This window comes from Myotis myotis, unplaced genomic scaffold (assembly GCF_014108235.1).
Source record: "Myotis myotis isolate mMyoMyo1 unplaced genomic scaffold, mMyoMyo1.p scaffold_m19_p_1, whole genome shotgun sequence".
In the NCBI taxonomy this organism is placed as follows: Eukaryota; Metazoa; Chordata; class Mammalia; order Chiroptera; family Vespertilionidae; genus Myotis; species Myotis myotis.
Window position 1 is genome coordinate 196204763 of NW_023416313.1, and position 16420 is coordinate 196221182.

Here is a 16420-nt window from a genome sequence, read left to right on the forward strand (position 1 = left end):
AAACATACATATGTATATCTATGTCATGTTCTCTCAAACTTGCTATTCCTTCCTTTTGCGCTTTTCCCCATATTGTTCACATGGATGGCTTTTTGTCATCCTTCAGGTCTCAGCTTACATGTCACTTACTTGAAGAGACTTGCCCAATCTAATTAGTCACCTCCTACTTTAATTTCTCTCAGAAACCCTGTTTTCCTTAATTCCATGTATCACAAGACTTCATACATTTACTGTGTTCATTCACTTAATTTTGTCTATTCCACTAGACTGTAAGGTTTCCAAGGGCAGGGACCTTGTTTGTTTCACTCACTTTTGTATTGCTACGGCTTAGCACAGTGGCTGACATAGTAGGCGCTTTACAAAAAACTGATCAATAGCCCTGGTCAGGGTTGCTCAGCTGGCTGGGCGTCCTATGCACCAAGAGGTTGACTCAATCACCAGTAGGGGGCGAGCAAGAGGCAGTCACTAGATGTACTCTCAAGTTGATGATTCTCTCCCTCTTCCTTCCTCTCTCTCTCTAGAAATCAATAAATTATTCTTAAAAGCACACACATGATAAATAGATGAACGAATATTGCCTTGGTTGCTTCACTTGTGCCTTCGACTGCATTTTAGTTCTTGCTGCACTGCAACCCGGAAGGGAATAGGAGAAATTTACAACGCCCCTTCCCTTCATCACCGAGCACTGAGGTGGCAGTTCCTTTGTTGAGAAGCTGTTGGCTTCTCCTGGGCGGCTGTCACATACCCAAAGGTGCACAACAAGTCTGTTAGTAATAGTGTGGCTGAGGCACTCAGGAGAGCTGTCAGAAATGCTTTCAAAGTTACAATCACTAGGTTCTTGGGCATTCGAGACTATTAACCACTGCCGTTTACGATTAACAATTAAGTGATGTTGAATGAAGTGTGTGTGTATTTTTTTGCATGACGAACCAAGGCATCTTACACCATTTCTCTGAAGGGAAATTCAGATATTACACAGCCTTCCTTCCTTGAGCTCCAGGAAGCTGAGCCTCTTGCAGCAGCAACTCTGACCAATGGGGGGCGGCAGCATCTCAGTAACTCACTCCGTGAAGACTTGTAGGTAGGAGGAGAAAGACTCGCGGTCAAAACCTTTTTGACTCCATCCGCTTTCCGTAGCGCCTTAACCCGCTCGAGTTTCAATGCGCGCTGTTGTTGGACGAAGCTGAGTCCTATACACCGCCCGCTGCTCTCCTGATCATGGCTTCTCCGAGTTCCTTCACCTACTACAGTCCTCCATCTTCCTCCCCTGTCTGGTCAGAGCCGCTGTACAGTCTGAGGCCCGAGCACGCGAGGGAGCGGTTGCAAGACGACTCGGTGGAAACAGTCACGTCCATAGAACAGGTGAGATGACAGGACTAGGCGAGGCGCCCGCGCGGGGGCTTCTGGGAGTGGGAGTCCCATCCGCTGGGCCGCCCGTGTGCGGAACTTATCGCGGAACTACAGTTCCCAGAGTGCAGCGCGGAGCCTCCCTTCTGGGGAGCTCCGGGCGCCAGGGCTTGGTCTGGGGAGTGGAGCGTTTGTGGGTTGGGGTCGTTGTCAGGATTGGGCTTGGAGGAAAGCACAGTCCCTGGGTACCCTCTGCCTTAGGAAGCGCAGAGAATCATGTTCTGTGCTTGGAGGTCAGAAGCAGCCCGGGCGGGTCAGACAGCCCACTCCATTCCGCCGGGACTTCTGGAGGTTCTGGGATGGATAGTGCAGTCTCCCCACCCTACTTGTACTTTGGGGACAAAGTGAGAGAGAAACCGCCAGGCGGAGGTCATGTCATGTCACGATCTGTTTATTTCTGCCTCCAGTGCCAGGCTTGGGGCCTGCCTCGCGGGTGGGCACTGTAGTCATTCAATTATTTGAGCACCAGCAGTGTGTTGGACACAATGTTAAACGCTGGAAATACAAAGAAATGAAACAGCGCCCGACCATGAGCATGTCACAGCCTGCTTGGGGAAGACAGACAGGAAAACAATATAGTTTGGAAAGTGTTTACAATAAAAGTATACATTTTAACTACTTGCCATCCATTCACTGAGTCCTGGAAGTAGGATGGGACCTATCGCTTTGAAAAGTGTTTTAGGAATGAGTAGTGAGCGGTAGTTTTGTTTTTTTCTTTCCCCAACTGTTCCCAAGTAGTTGTGAAAATGTTTACCCATCTGTCACTAGGAGAAGTGGTCAGGATGATTCTTTGCAGCACTTACAAATAAGCGTCAGGCTGCTTACTAAATAAAATAGGTCTCGTGGAAATCGCAGTCTCCAGGCTTAACCTTGGAGGGACCTGCTTTGACTTTCATATTTGAAGTTGGAAGCCCCCATGAAGGCAAGATTAGTAGTGATAGTTATCATATTATGTATTGTGGCTATAAATACAATTACAAGTTAATAAGAAAAACAAAGGCTTGACTACCCAATTATACACATAGTAGCAGAGAGAATATTATAACTGGAGATTTATGCTTCATGGATTTTAGGGTAGAAAAGGAAACCCTTATCTTTTGACTCTAGGTCCACCAGTGTGTCCTTTTCAGAGCTCTTTTGCAAAAGATGGCAAAGAACTCTCCCATTAATGAAAAACCTATAGCGTCTTTGCAGTTTTCATAAGTGATGAATTTTTGAGTTGAGATCAAGCCTTTTTCTTTGTATCTGACCTAAGACTTTTGGGTTACCTTTTATGTAGTTAACTGAATTGACCCAGCACACAAGGCTATGGGTAGAATGCTAATAGAGAAAAGGGAATAGAAATTGGTCTGTATATTTAGAGGTCAGAACAGAGACTTCCATGGTTAGAGAGGTAAGTCAAAAAAGGAACATTTATCAGGAGCCTTACTGATCTGCTCTTTTTCTTTTTCTATACTTTTTCTTCTTCTTCTTCAGTAGAGTGCCCCTGCTTAGTCCCTAAGGAAAGCACCAGTGCCTATATTCTAACTACCTATGCATAAATGAGTGATGCAAAAATAGATGCAATAAGGTTCTGGTCTGCAGAAGGGCAGGCCAAGGCCTGGGCCAGGAGTGGAAACTGAGTTCTGATACGCAACATAGGTTTTACAGGGTGTCTTTCAAATGTAGGCCCAACTGTGAGGTAGATGGAGAAGAAATATTTTGTTTCCTTTCTATGTCATGTTCCAGCTCACATTTTAAAAGTCTAAGATAAAGAGTTCTAGATAGTAGGGAGATAATACAGTATCTCATTTTCATGGCTGCCTCAGTGTTTTCATAATCATCATAATGTCCATTCATTGCATCCCAGCACTGTGCTTAAGGCTCTCCACACATTGTATCATTCAATCCTTACACATTTTACAGATGAGAAAACTGAGGCTTAGAGGAATACTAGGTTGGTAGATTACTAATGATATATTAATAAATACCAACCTTGCTAGGAGGAGTTGTTTACAGAATATACTACTTCTATTCTTTTGGTTCTGACTGAACCATTTATTCATAGGGATTTACTCAATTTTGCGCCATTGCCAATGAAAACAAATGCTTAAGAAAACAAACAAACAAAAACCAAATGCTTGTCACTTGCTTTCTATCTGATTATCAGGAGACTTTATTTATTAAACAGCAATTTGATAATAGGAGTTAAACCTGTAAATCGTGGAAAGAGCCCTTAGTTATGATTCCTCCTGTTTTATTTATTCATTTTAATTTAGTCAACAAATACTTGAGTGCCTTCTATGTGTCAGGCACTGTTCTAGGCACTGGACATAAGGCAGTGAACAAAAAGGGCCAAGTTGATGGCGTTATGAAACTTTTATTCTAGGCCAGGAGGCAATCAATTAAAAAGGGGGAAACTGTTTACCTACCTACTTACCTACCTACCTACCTACCTATCATCTATCATTTATTAGGTATGTTAGAGAGGAAAATAAAGCAGGATAAGGGAAACAGAGTATGCCAGGATGGATAGGGTGGAAGCAGGGATGGTTTTTATATAAGATGACAAGAGAAAGCCTCTGATACGACATTTTGGCTGAAACCTGAAGTAAGTGAGGGCACAAGCTACGGGGGTATCTGGGTATTAGCTTCTGTTTACTTCCCCAGATTCACTCTACCCTTCCCCCCACCCCCTCCCTCTGCTCTGTAGATGTGCCCAGGAGGTGGGCCTGCATTGGCAGGCTCTCTTGCCTTATGGCTTCTGGTTGTATTGGGCCACGGGGAGCATGGGTAGGGGATGACAGAGAGGGAGAAGAATGAGATCAGCATATTTATTCCCTTCCTACAGGACGGCACGAGCTGTATCTCTAGACTTAAGGTCACATCTCCTATCAGGTGCCTTCTCCACGCAGCTCTCTGTGTCCATCTCCTTCTCTTCACACCTGGCCTAGGAGGGGATCAAGCACCCCGTGTCGCCAGCCCCCAGGCACTGCACTCTCCTCTGTGGTTTCCCTATACCTGCCCGTGCCTTTGTAACTCCTTCCTTTGTAAACTCTCCTCAAAGCACCCACTTTGAATGTGCCATCTGTTCCTACCAGACTGATCTGTGACGGGAGGGTTTTGACACACTCTGACTAGCATTTCATCAGGCTCGTGCAGGCCACTGTTGAGAAATAGATTGTGAGGCGGAGAGGGTGCTGGGAAACTAGTTAGGAGGCTGTTGCAATACTGCAGGTGATGGATGATGGCTGCTTAACTCGGGGCTGTGGTAGTGGAGCAGTGGTAGTAGAGTGTCTTAGGTCAGTCAGGTCCTGGGTATTTTTTGAAGGTGTCCACCTTGACGGGTGTTTTACTGATGGATTTGATGCTTGGAGCACCTTTTATAACTCCAGCAAGCAAGGCAGGGTTGTGTTGTTGGTGGTTGCCTTCCTGTTTGTGCACCTGCAGTCACCCCATTGCAAACACTCTGCGGTTCAGGTCAGTAGGTTAAACTGGTACAGTCTCTGCGGTAGCAGGCTTGCCAGAAGCAGCTGTGTGCTGAAGGTACTACTCCTGTTTTTTTTCTCTCTCATAGTTTGCCTTTGAACAGAGGCAAAGGCATCCTCCACCTGAAATGGCATGATGCCATTAGACAACCTTCAGTGACATGACCATGAACTCTGAGGCAACTCTAGAAGAATTCTTAGTTTTAGTCCCTGCCCTCAGAATTCTTTTCTCTGAGGAGGGGGGAAAATATGCCTGAAGCAATCACAGAATAGCTTATAAACTACATTGCATGAGGATTTTCGGGGGTGGAAGCTAATCTGTTGTGGGCTGAGACCATCAGGACAACTTCCTTTCCTGGGACTGGGCTGGGTTGTAAAGGATGGGGTTGGGGGTGGGAGAGCACTTCCAGTGGAAGGAGCCCGTGTGAAGGAAGACTCGCCAGGAATGAATGGAGGGTGCAGTGGGTTGTGGGAGGAAATAGGTCAGGCTGGGTGGGGCTGATGGGGGTGGGGCCGGATGGAGGGCCAGGCTGAAGAGCTGGCTTGAAGTGAGGGGCATTGCACCACTGCAGTTCCTGAAGTAAGAGCACGGGGATCCAGGAATGAATCCTGAACTCTTGCTGTTGCCTTGTTTCAATTTAGAGCCTCCAAAAGATTATTGAATGGGGGTGGGACAAACCGCTAAATATGATCAAACTGACCAGTTTTTGTGTGTATCTAATAGAAGAGAAGAGAGCTCTTCTTGGTTAAGTAGCCAGTAGGCTAGCTCTGTGAGTCAATTTTATTAAATTCAGCATATACCATATTGCCCACAGTAAGGCAATTTCAAACATCAAAATTTCCCCCATTTTCCCTATTAAAAAGTCCCCCAAAGTGTTTTTTTGGTCAAGTTGAAAAAACATGTACTTTTAGGTATGTAGACAAACAAATCAAATGCCTACTTAAAGTAAAATTTCCTTTTTTTTGTCAGGGGAGTGAGGGAGCAAAATTTACATTTTAAAGTTAGGTACATATACCTATAATCACATATAATCTATAAAATCACACTAATTTAGAGATATGTTTTGTCCTCCTCCTCTTATTCATAAGATATTTTTCTTCAAACTCCTCACATCCATATTTGACCTTAGTATTTTTATCATTACTGGAGCCACATTTTGGATTAGCTAATATGTTTGTCCAGACCACACTTTCAATTTTTTTTGAGATTCGCCCCTTGTGAGTATGGGTAAGATAATGTCATTGACTATTTTATTACAAGTTAAAATTGGAATTTTCTTACACTGTGTCCAGTCTGTGCATACCTGTGGTCGCCACAACTTAACCATGCTATTACTTTTTAAAGTAATGAAAATCTTGAAAATCTTACAATGGCAACTTGCATGTGGAAGTGTGAGTTCATAGCCCAGGAATAACTACTAAATCTGTGTTTAATTTGTCTTCTTTTGCTAATATCATCAGTTTAGCTCTATAAGTAGTCAAAACCAGACCTTATTTTAGGCTGATGTGTCAACCCCAATGGAACTTTGTATTTAAGATAAAGAATTGAAAGAACTCACTATAGCAAGAGTTACTTTGTAAAGATTGCTTATAAAGTGACTTGTTTTTTCTGATAGGTATTTTTTTTTCTTTTTAAAAAATTTATTGTTTACATTTTTACAGATGTCTCCCATACCTCCCCCCGCTTTACCCACCTCCAGTCAACCCCTCCCCAGGCCTCCCCCCCCCCCCCACGTCCTCCACCCCCTGCCTCTGGTGAGATAATTTTTTTTTTAAGGAAGAATCCTTGCCTTATATTCCACCTATTAATGGTTCTTTTACTGAATCTTCAGAATTAGCATGAGTTTCAGGCAGTAAATCTGCTTTCTGGAAGGATCCTCCTCTGGGAGAGAGGGGGGTGATGTAGGGAAGTGATGTTCCATGATGTGAAATTGGTGCATCATGAGATTGCTTTAGGTAGAATCTGTGAAAGAGAAAGGCACCAAATGCATTAGTTGGTTTTTACGACTCACCTATGAATGAAAATTATTCTGTGGTTCTATTGATTAGATTTCTAGAAAGTTCCATGAGGTATCCTTTAAAACAGGGCTATCCATCATTGAAAAACACAAACTAATAAACATTAGTTTCTATCATGTGTATAGATGATATGTACACATACTGATATGTAATGTATACATATCAGAGGCCTGCGCCCTCTCGAAGTCTGGGAGCCCTTGGGGGATGTCCGACTGCCGGTGGGGAGTGGGCCTAAGCCGGCAGTTGGACATCCTTAGTGCTGCTGCGGAGGTGGGAGAGGCTCCTGCCACTGCCGCTGCACTCGCCGGCCATGAGCCTGGGTTCTGGTTGAGCGGCGCTCCCCCTGTGGGAGTGCATTGACCACCAGGGAGCAGCTCCTGCATTGAGCATCTGCCCCCTAGTGGTCAGTGTGCGTCACAGCAACCGGTCATTCTGCCATTTGGTCGATTTGCATATTAGCCTTTTATTGTATAGGATAGTAGACCAGGAAAAAATCTTTTCTTCTACCAATTTCAGGTTCTCCAGCTGGGGCCCTGTAAATTAGACTAGCCAAAGAAGGTTAACCAGAAATTTAACATATACATTACCTAAGAACACATGTCGGCACCCATCCATGAGCAACCCAAAGGCATGGTTAGAACTTGGGATTTTATACTATTTTAGGGTAAAACAAAGGAAAAGGGCTTGGGACGTCTAGGTAGGGGTGATAAGTTATGAGAAGGGAACAGGGAAAGTCTGGTGAACAAGAGTTTAGCGAGGTTTGCCGAAACCGGTTTGGCTCAGTGGATAGAGCGTCGGCCTGCGGACTGAAGGGTCCCGGGTTCGATTCCGGTCAGGGGCATGTGCCTGGGTTGCGGGCACATCCCCAGTAGGAGATGTGCAGGAGGCGGCTGATCGATGTTTCTCTCCCATTGATGTTTCTAACTCTCTCTCTCCCTTCCTCTCTGTAAAAAATCAATTATATATATATATATAAAAGATCTTTAAAAAAAAAAAAAGAGTTTAGCGAGGTTTATTATGCAGATTTAAATCGAGTCTTCTCCATTGATTTGTTCTCTACTTCCTGGTATGAAGAGGGAGCTGTTACAATATTTCCTTTACAAAAGGAAAATGCATGTCCTGTTTTTAGAGCTTTCTTGCATCTCTTGGTTATCAGTGGCCATCTAGAATAATAAAAGGGTAATATGCTAATTAGACCGGATGTCTTCCGGATGTCATTCTGGATGTTTTTCCTGACGAAGCCAGGGCTGGAGGGAAGCCAGCTGGGTCCCGGGTGCCAGAGGGAAGCCGGTGCCAGCAGCGGGGGTGGGGGGGTTGGGGGGGTGTGGAGGAAGACCTACTCTTGCACGAATTTTCATGCATTGGGCCTCTAGTTACGTCATAATAGTCCATATGCCAAAGAGGTCTGTTTTGGAAAGGCATATTCTAGTAGCCCTCCAAATGTAGAATCTGACATTAGCAAACTTAAAATCATTCTGTTCACCTAGCCTGTGTCCTGTTAAAAGCAGGGGTAAGCTTCCAACAAGCGGCTAGAATGGAACTCTGAACCACTGTGTTCTCTCTTTGCCATGTGCTAAGTGACCTGTTGCCTCGTAACTGGAGAAAATGAGAGCTGTACTATTAGCATTAGCTGTTATGTTATACATTAAATAGGTTTAGGAGGACTGGCCTGGGAACCTGTTAGCTATAACATTGTTTTGATGGGAAAACAAGGTCTAAATAACTGACTTACCAATGAACTTTCAGAACACAGTTTCTTTGTGTGTTGGGGCCTGCCAATCTATGTAGGATGTGGGGAAGATTGGGTGATAAGGCATCACAAAGTAAAGCACTTTCTAATCTTTTTTTTAATGTTTAACTCTTCATTGTTGAAAATATTACATATATCCTCTTTCTTCCCCCATTGATCCTTCTAGCCTGTCCCCACCCCCTGCCCCAGGCCTTCACCATCCTGTTGTCTGTGCCCATGGGTTATACATACATACAGATGTGTGTGTGTGTGTGTGTGTGTGTGTGTGTGTGTATACACGTTTTTTGGTTGATCATTTCCCACCCAGCCACCCTCCTTTGCCTTCCCTGTGAGGTTCCGCAGTCTGTTTAATCTTTTTTTAAAAAAGAAATTTATAGTTAACAAAAAATAGAAATACCTATAACCTAAAATTAGCAGTTGTTAGGGTGTTTTTGGTTGTTTGCTTCTGGTTACTTGTTTGAAGGAAAACAATCATAAGTATAGCTAGTCTCCTCTAACTCCCTCCCAGTTCAGTTTGCCCCTCACCCTCTGTAGAAGCAATATCTATCCTGAGTTAAGTGTATATACTTCTACTTCTTCATTTTAAATCCTTATACGCATCCATAAGCTCTGTATTTATGTGCTGTTTTTAGAAATTTGCTTAAATGGTCACACTGTCATTTTGCCTTTTTCTATTTAATGTTTTTCATCTTTATCCAAATTGATGTTTGTACATCTAGTTCATCCTATTCAGGTACTGGTAAAGATAGCTTTAAGGAAAAGATAAAATCATAACTTCTACAGGTAAAAATGAATGTCTTAAAATTTTTATTTTACTCATATATGAGGGAACCATGCAGAGGTTATGACCAGTTCAAAGAAAAAGTCAAAAGGCAAATTTATGTGGACTAAAGAAACTGACTTGCAAATGGTACAAAACTGTTTTCTCCACGGTGGCTTTTGGGAGAACCTTCGGGTTGCATCTAAGTTTTACAGGTATTTACAGGACTGCAGTGAGCATCTTTACATAGACCGTCTTGTGCACACGTGTGAGTGTTTCTCTATGCATATCTCTACCTGAGAGGTAGAATGGCTGTGTTGCAGGGTCAGTGCCCTCCCAGAGTTATTGCCTGCTACCATATTGCCGTCCAAAGTGGCTTTGGCAATGTTCCAAATATCTTCTCCTGGGCTCTTGTTTGTCTTTAAGCTTGCTTATGTTTATGTTCTTATTTGTCTTTTTTCTTATAGTTTGGGCTTTTTGAAGAAATCTTTTTCTATCTCAAGAATATGAAGATATTCTCATGTTTTCATGTTCAGGTTTAATCATCCTGGAATTTATTTTTTAGGGTATGAAGTAGGAAGGTAATTTTTCTACCAACAACACTTGCTTAATAGTCCATGTTTTTCAGTTTTAGTCATTCTGCCGGTGGGTGTGAAGTGGATGAAAGGGGCCACAGGCTAACCTGACAAGTTCGGGGAAGGCCTGCATGGCAGTCTTACAAACTCTAAGACTTGAAGTAACCACAAGGAGGGTCTGAAATTAAAACTTTAACTAAAAACAGTTATGGTAGGTAGTCAGTCCTAGGCAGGTATCTTCCCTGACAAGGTCAATTTTTACCCTAACTCAGTGGTTGGCAAACCGAGGCTCGCGAGCCACATGCGGCTCTTTGGCCCCTTGAGTGTGGCTCTTCCACAAAATACCACGTATGGGCGCGCATGTACAGTGCGATTGAAGCTTCGTGGCCCATGCGCAGAAGTCAGTTTTCGGCCTGGGCGAGTCTATTTTGAAGAAGTGGCCTTAGAAGAAGTGGGGGGTGTCGGTTGGTCAGACGATGGCAGATGCGGCACAGGCGGGCCACGGGATACGCAGCACGGGGGAGGCGCCAAATATCAACACTGTACCTACCTATATAGTTTAAGTTTAAAACATTTGGCTCTCAAAGAAATTTCAATCGTTGTGCTGTTGATATTTGGCTCTGTTGACTAATGAGTTTGCCGACCACTGCCCTAACTGAACCTATTGTCTTTTTGCATCTAAGATAACATTTCCTTGAAATGTCAGGGTCACTTGTAACTTCCCTTTTTTCCCGGACCCCTCAGGGCACAACCAGATGTCCTAGTGCCAGGACAGAGACCACAAATTCCTTCATTGTTATTGTTATCATGTTAATTGTTGACTGTTAACTATCCTGTCCCACCTTGGTGAAAGAAGTATGAGTCTATCTTTTCACTTTTTATCCAATCCCAGAGGTTCCCCCCACCCACCACTTTGCTTTCTCCCATCTCTCTAATCTTTCACCAATGCATTTCATGTAACTCATCTACGTCTCCTCCTTTGATTGTAATGTATGAAGTAGGTGAAAAACCGACATTCTCTGGAGCATTATCCCAATCCTTTGAGATTCTGCTTCCCAGCAGTTGTCGACAGTTTGGCTCAAATAAACTCACAAAAATTCTTTACAGGTTTGAATGTTTTTATGTTAACACATTCAGAGGCGCCTGACTAATGTTTGGTCAAGGCGAGACTCTGTCAGGGCCTCATTGTAGAATATTTACTTTTTAAATTGCCAGGAACATTCTAACTGGTTTTGTCACCAGACAGAGACCAGGTCTGAGGTGGGTTCTTGACTTCATGCAGGAAAGATTTATGGTATGAGTCCAGGTGATTTTGGGAGTATGTTTATTAAAGCTGGGACAGTGAAACAAAGGAAGGTCTTAAGATAGAAGAGGCAAGATCATAGCAACAGGAGGAGCCTAGGCAAGGCTGCCTTCGCCCTTTAGAAAGAAAGTCTCGGAAGCAGAAGAGGTGAGCCAGCTGGGCTGTGTTCTCAGGAAACAAGATACAGAGGCAAAAGGAGGGCCCTTGGAGACAGGTTCAGGGGGTTAGCTGCCCCTGCCCACTGCTTCCCTGGCTGCAAGTCTCGTTGGTACGCTTAGAGGTTAGGAGAAAGAAAGCAAGGTACACACCTGAGGGAAGAAGGGAGGGCTAGGTTGTGCCTAACGAAGAGTGAGCACTGGATCCTTTGTCTTAAAGGTTTTTATCTGTTTTCTAAAGATGGGAATTTTAGGGGAGGTCTCAATCAGAATATTCATCAGCTTTCCAGGTGTGTCTTTTGATATGCTGATGCATCAAAATGAGGGGTCAGGGTCATTCTCTGGTCAGTTTCACCCTCAAAGAATGTCACAGGAAAGGTGTGCCACGGCAGCACGGCCAAGGGTGAACCTGAGGAGGGGCGGTGAAGGATTGAAGACAGTCAAGAGAATATAGCTGGGGCTCGGTGGATTTCCCATGCCTGGATGAAGACACAAAAGACCCAGCCTGCAAGCCGATGCTTGATTTTATAGTCTGATTAAAACAAGGGTAGGTTAATCTGTATATAAATGATCTTGTTTTGGCAACACTTGCTGCACCTCCCACAGCCCATTAGCTACTTAGGAAGGAATTAGGGAGGGCTACAAGGTCAGGCTTAACTATGCTAGGAGAGCTCTGCCCTCCGGGCTGGGACTTGTGTGTGGCCCTGCCACAGGTCAGCCGAGGCTTGACCCCAGAGCCGCTCCCTATAGCAAGGGACCAAGGGAGGTCCGCCCCTGCAATGTCTGGAAAGTGTAAGCCATTTGCTCCCAAGTGTCCTTTGTTAGGGATGATAAGATCTTTCAGTTTGTTAGCTGCCTACTAATCACTCAGCCTTATTTAGCTATCTGTCTCAGTTTCCACTTGTCAAAGAATTCTCCTAGCATCTTACTAACCTGCTACAGTTTAAGCATTTACTTGTCTGCAATATATATAAAAATGCATCGAATATGTGTATGCAAATGTATTTGACTTTTCAAAAATCATTCTTATACCTGGATAAAGTAGTCATGGTGGCATCTGGGTATTGAGTGTTTTGTTTTGATTCTTAATAATTTCCTCCAACTTTTTACTATTAAAGTTTTTCAAATATACAGAAAAATTGGCAGCATCTGTTGACTCTTCACTAACCTCCCTCCATATAAAATGTCAAAAAACAAATTTTAAAAGAAGATAAAATCATGATTCATATAAAATGGACACATGTCAAAGATTTTATTTAACGCATGGAATTAGTAAGATATTGCAACTAGTTTAGAAGAGAACTCCAAGTACCACACATGTACAGTCAGATAAGGAATGCTGAAATGAATTTACAGATGGATGCAAAGCTGCTTAATAGCTGTAGGGTGATAATTAATTACATTTTACCAGATACAATTTGCATTTCTACAAGTCCTACCTCTATAGAGTTGTGAAGTAGCCTAGTCAAGGACAAAGGTAGTGATAATGCAATGGATCATCTAGCCAGGACACAATTTTTCAGTGTGTGTGTGTGTGTGTGTGTGTGTGTACACGTGTGTGTATATGTAGATGACTAATGTTTTTCTGAATCTTTAAAAGTAAAATGAAGACATTATGACATTTCACCCCTAACTAATAAAGCCTGCGTCTCCTAAGAATGGCATTCTTCTGCATAAGGACAATAACATCATACCTAAGAAAATAAAAAATAATTCTATATCATCTAATATTCAGTTTGTTGTAACATTTCCCCAATTGTCCCAGGACACTTTTTATCTGTGTGTGTGTGTGTGTGTGTGTGTGTGTGTACACGTGTGTGTATATGTAGATGACTAATGTTTTTCTGAATCTTTAAAAGTAAAATGAAGACATTATGACATTTCACCCCTAACTAATAAAGCCTGCGTCTCCTAAGAATGGCATTCTTCTGCATAAGGACAATAACATCATACCTAAGAAAATAAAAAATAATTCTATATCATCTAATATTCAGTTTGTTGTAACATTTCCCCAATTGTCCCAAGACACTTTTTATCTGTGTGTGTGTGTGTGTGTGTGTGTGTGTGTTGAATCAAAGTTTCCTTATTTCAGGCTATTTAAAATTTTTGAAGAGCTAATCCCTTGGGATTAAATCTTCTGGTGGCTATGCTGCGGGCCTTTTTTGTAACATTGCCTGTAACACTGTTTCTGAAACTGATCAGATGCCTTAGGCTGTCCTCCTCCTTCTCCCCAGAGAGCCATATCACGTTCATTAATATGGTCATGAACTGTGCCTTGAGCCCCTGGGAAAGGAGACTATGGGCCCTTTGCTGTTTATGCAGAAGGAAAGTGTCTGTTGTTCGGGGCTGTTAGCCAGCCTTTGGGTGGCACCCAGTTGGTCCCTGCCTTGCCTGTGAGGGCTCCCATGCAGACAGGAGAAATGAGCTGGAATAGAACAGCCCACTCCTCGGGGATGGAATGGAAGCAGGGAAATTTGAGTGCACATGCTTTAGCATCCCTGTATTGAAGCTGCTTTTTGTGTCTTGAGTTTGGATTTGAGAGCTGTACAGTGCTTAGAGTTCTTTACGATTTGGCCTTGGTTTTTGTTGTTGTTGTTTTTTAAATAGTTACCCCTCAGTTCTCCTTAAGTGAGAATTTTGATAAAATTTTAAAAGGGATTTAATTATAGATCTTGCTTATAGATGTTATGCAGTTGTTAGGACTATTTCCTTTAATTCTGTCTCAAAGGCTAAATTTCTAAACTTACTAAAGTGTTGAAAGTCCCCAAAGCCACCCGTAGGTTTGGTGATTCAATATAAAGATTCGGAGAACTCAGCATACAGTCATACTGAAGGTTATGATTTATTACAGCAAAACGCTGCAAAGCAAAATCAGCAGAGGGAAAGCCTCCTGGGGCGAAGCCTGGAAAAAACAAGGCATCAGCTTCCAAAGTCCTCTCCCACTGGAGTCTCGCAGGACGGGCGTAGTCCCTCCAGCATGGAGCTGCGAACTGGAACACGCACCTAAGTTGTCTGCCAGGGAGGCTTGTTAGGGACTCAGTGGTCCCCGTTTCACTGCGGGCTGGTCACTTAGGTGGGCTCTGCCTAGTGCTTCTCAAGAGGAGAGTAGCTGCTCAGCATGCACCACGTCGTCGTTTATGCCGTTTCGGCGCAGGGAGCCACTCCTTTCAGGTTCGGGATGGTGGGAAGCCTCCTGGAATCCCGGTTCCCACACACCAGCCAAGGTCAGCCTCTCAGATAGGCCTTTGGAAGCATCACAGTCTCAGGCCTGTCATGCTAAGTCTTTTATATTCAACTGATCTTTTTCTTTACCTTCTGCGATGCAAAGCAAAACATTTAAAAATGCTCTCATCTTCTCAGTAACAAAGTTATTCAGATTTTATATAACACTGGCCGGCTACACGGGGAGAGGTGTAGACAAAAAAAAAAAAAAAAAAAAGGATGTTGAATGTTTTGGTGATTACTTTGATCCCCCCCCCCATGAGTACTCTTTTTTTTTTTAAGCTTTACCTGAATACATGCCTAGAGAGAGGGAGAGAGAGAGAGAGAGAGAAAGAGAGAGAGAGAGAAACATCGATCAGTTGCCTTCCTTATGCTCCCCGACTGAGGATCAAACCCAAAACTCAGGTATGTGTTCTGATTGGAAATTGAACCATTGAACCAACACTCAACCCACTGAGCCACTCTGGCCAAGCAGTACTTTTTAATTTCTATATTAATCCGGTACTATTTGTCAAAAACAAAACGAAACAATTCAGGCTTATTGCTAAATATTATTTTTAAAGTTATAATCTAAAAACCATACTGTGTGTTCTTAGGTGATCCTTTCTATTAAAAAATATACCAGTTTCTAAAAAAAATACATAGAATGGGAGTAAATTTTTGCAAATCATGTATCCAGTAAGGGATTTGTATTAGAATTTATAAGGTACTATTACAACTCAGTAATAAAAGACAAATATCCCAATTTTAAAGATGAACAAAGTATCTGAATAGACATTTCTCCAAAGAAGATATACATATTCAATATCATTAGCCATCAGGAAAATGTAATCAAACTCTTGTTCAAAGGCAAATCAGTTTACTTTGCTATAACCAGTGTTTCACACCCACTAGGAGGGCTGTAATCAGAGACACAGCCAATAGCAAGTCTTGGTGAGGATGTGCAGAAGTTGGGACCCTCATGCCCTGCTGGTGGGAATATGGCGCGGCTGCTTTGGACAATAGCCTGACAGTTCCTCAAAGAGCTAAATGGAGTTGCCATATGATCTAGCAATCCCACTTCCAGGTATATGCCAAGAGAAATGAAAACATCTGTTCATTGGAAATACTTGTACAAGCATGTTTACAGTGGTATTATTTATCATAGCCCCAAAGTAGAAAGACCCAAATGCCTATCAGCTGATGAATGGATAAACAAAATGTGATAAATTCATATAATGGGATACTACTCAGCAATGAAAAGCATTGAAGGACTGGCACACGCTGCAACATGGATAAAGTTTGAAACCATTATGCTAGAAAGAAGCCAGTCCTAAAGGACCATATATTGTGGGGTTCCATTTAAATGAAATACCCAGTATAGGCAAATCTATAGAGATAGAAAGTGGAATAGTGGTTGACAGGAGCTGGGAGTGACTGCTAAGCGGCGCAGGGACTCTTTTTGGGGTAGTGGAAATGTTCTAAAATTGATTGGGGTGATGTTTGCACCACTCTGAAAATACTAAAAGTGATTGTATGTACAATTTAGATGGGTGAAGTAAATAGTGTGTGGAATATATATATATATATATTAGAGCAATATGCTAATTAACCTGGACACCATAATGGGTCGACCCGACAGGAGGAGGTTGCATGCGTAGCATTGGGGTTGAGGCAGCAGGGGCCTCTGCACACCTGCGCTGGGGGAGGGCCTGATCAGCAGCGGCCTTGGCTCCAAGTGCCGGAGAGGGAGGCAGGGCCGGAGAGGGAGGCAGGGCCGGAC

General features: G+C 43.0%; 1 protein-coding gene across 1 annotated transcript in view; it reads left to right on the plus strand.

Moving 5' to 3' along the window:
• Nucleotides 1-1114: 1114 nt before the first annotated feature.
• The window catches only part of FNTB (farnesyltransferase, CAAX box, beta), a 59344-nt gene continuing 44038 nt past the window's right edge, over nt 1115-16420 (plus strand). The window contains exon 1 of the mRNA XM_036309908.1: nt 1115-1362. Within this exon, the coding sequence (XP_036165801.1) occupies nt 1219-1362 (144 nt within the window). The 5' untranslated portion in view covers nt 1115-1218. The remainder of the gene's footprint in view (nt 1363-16420) is intronic.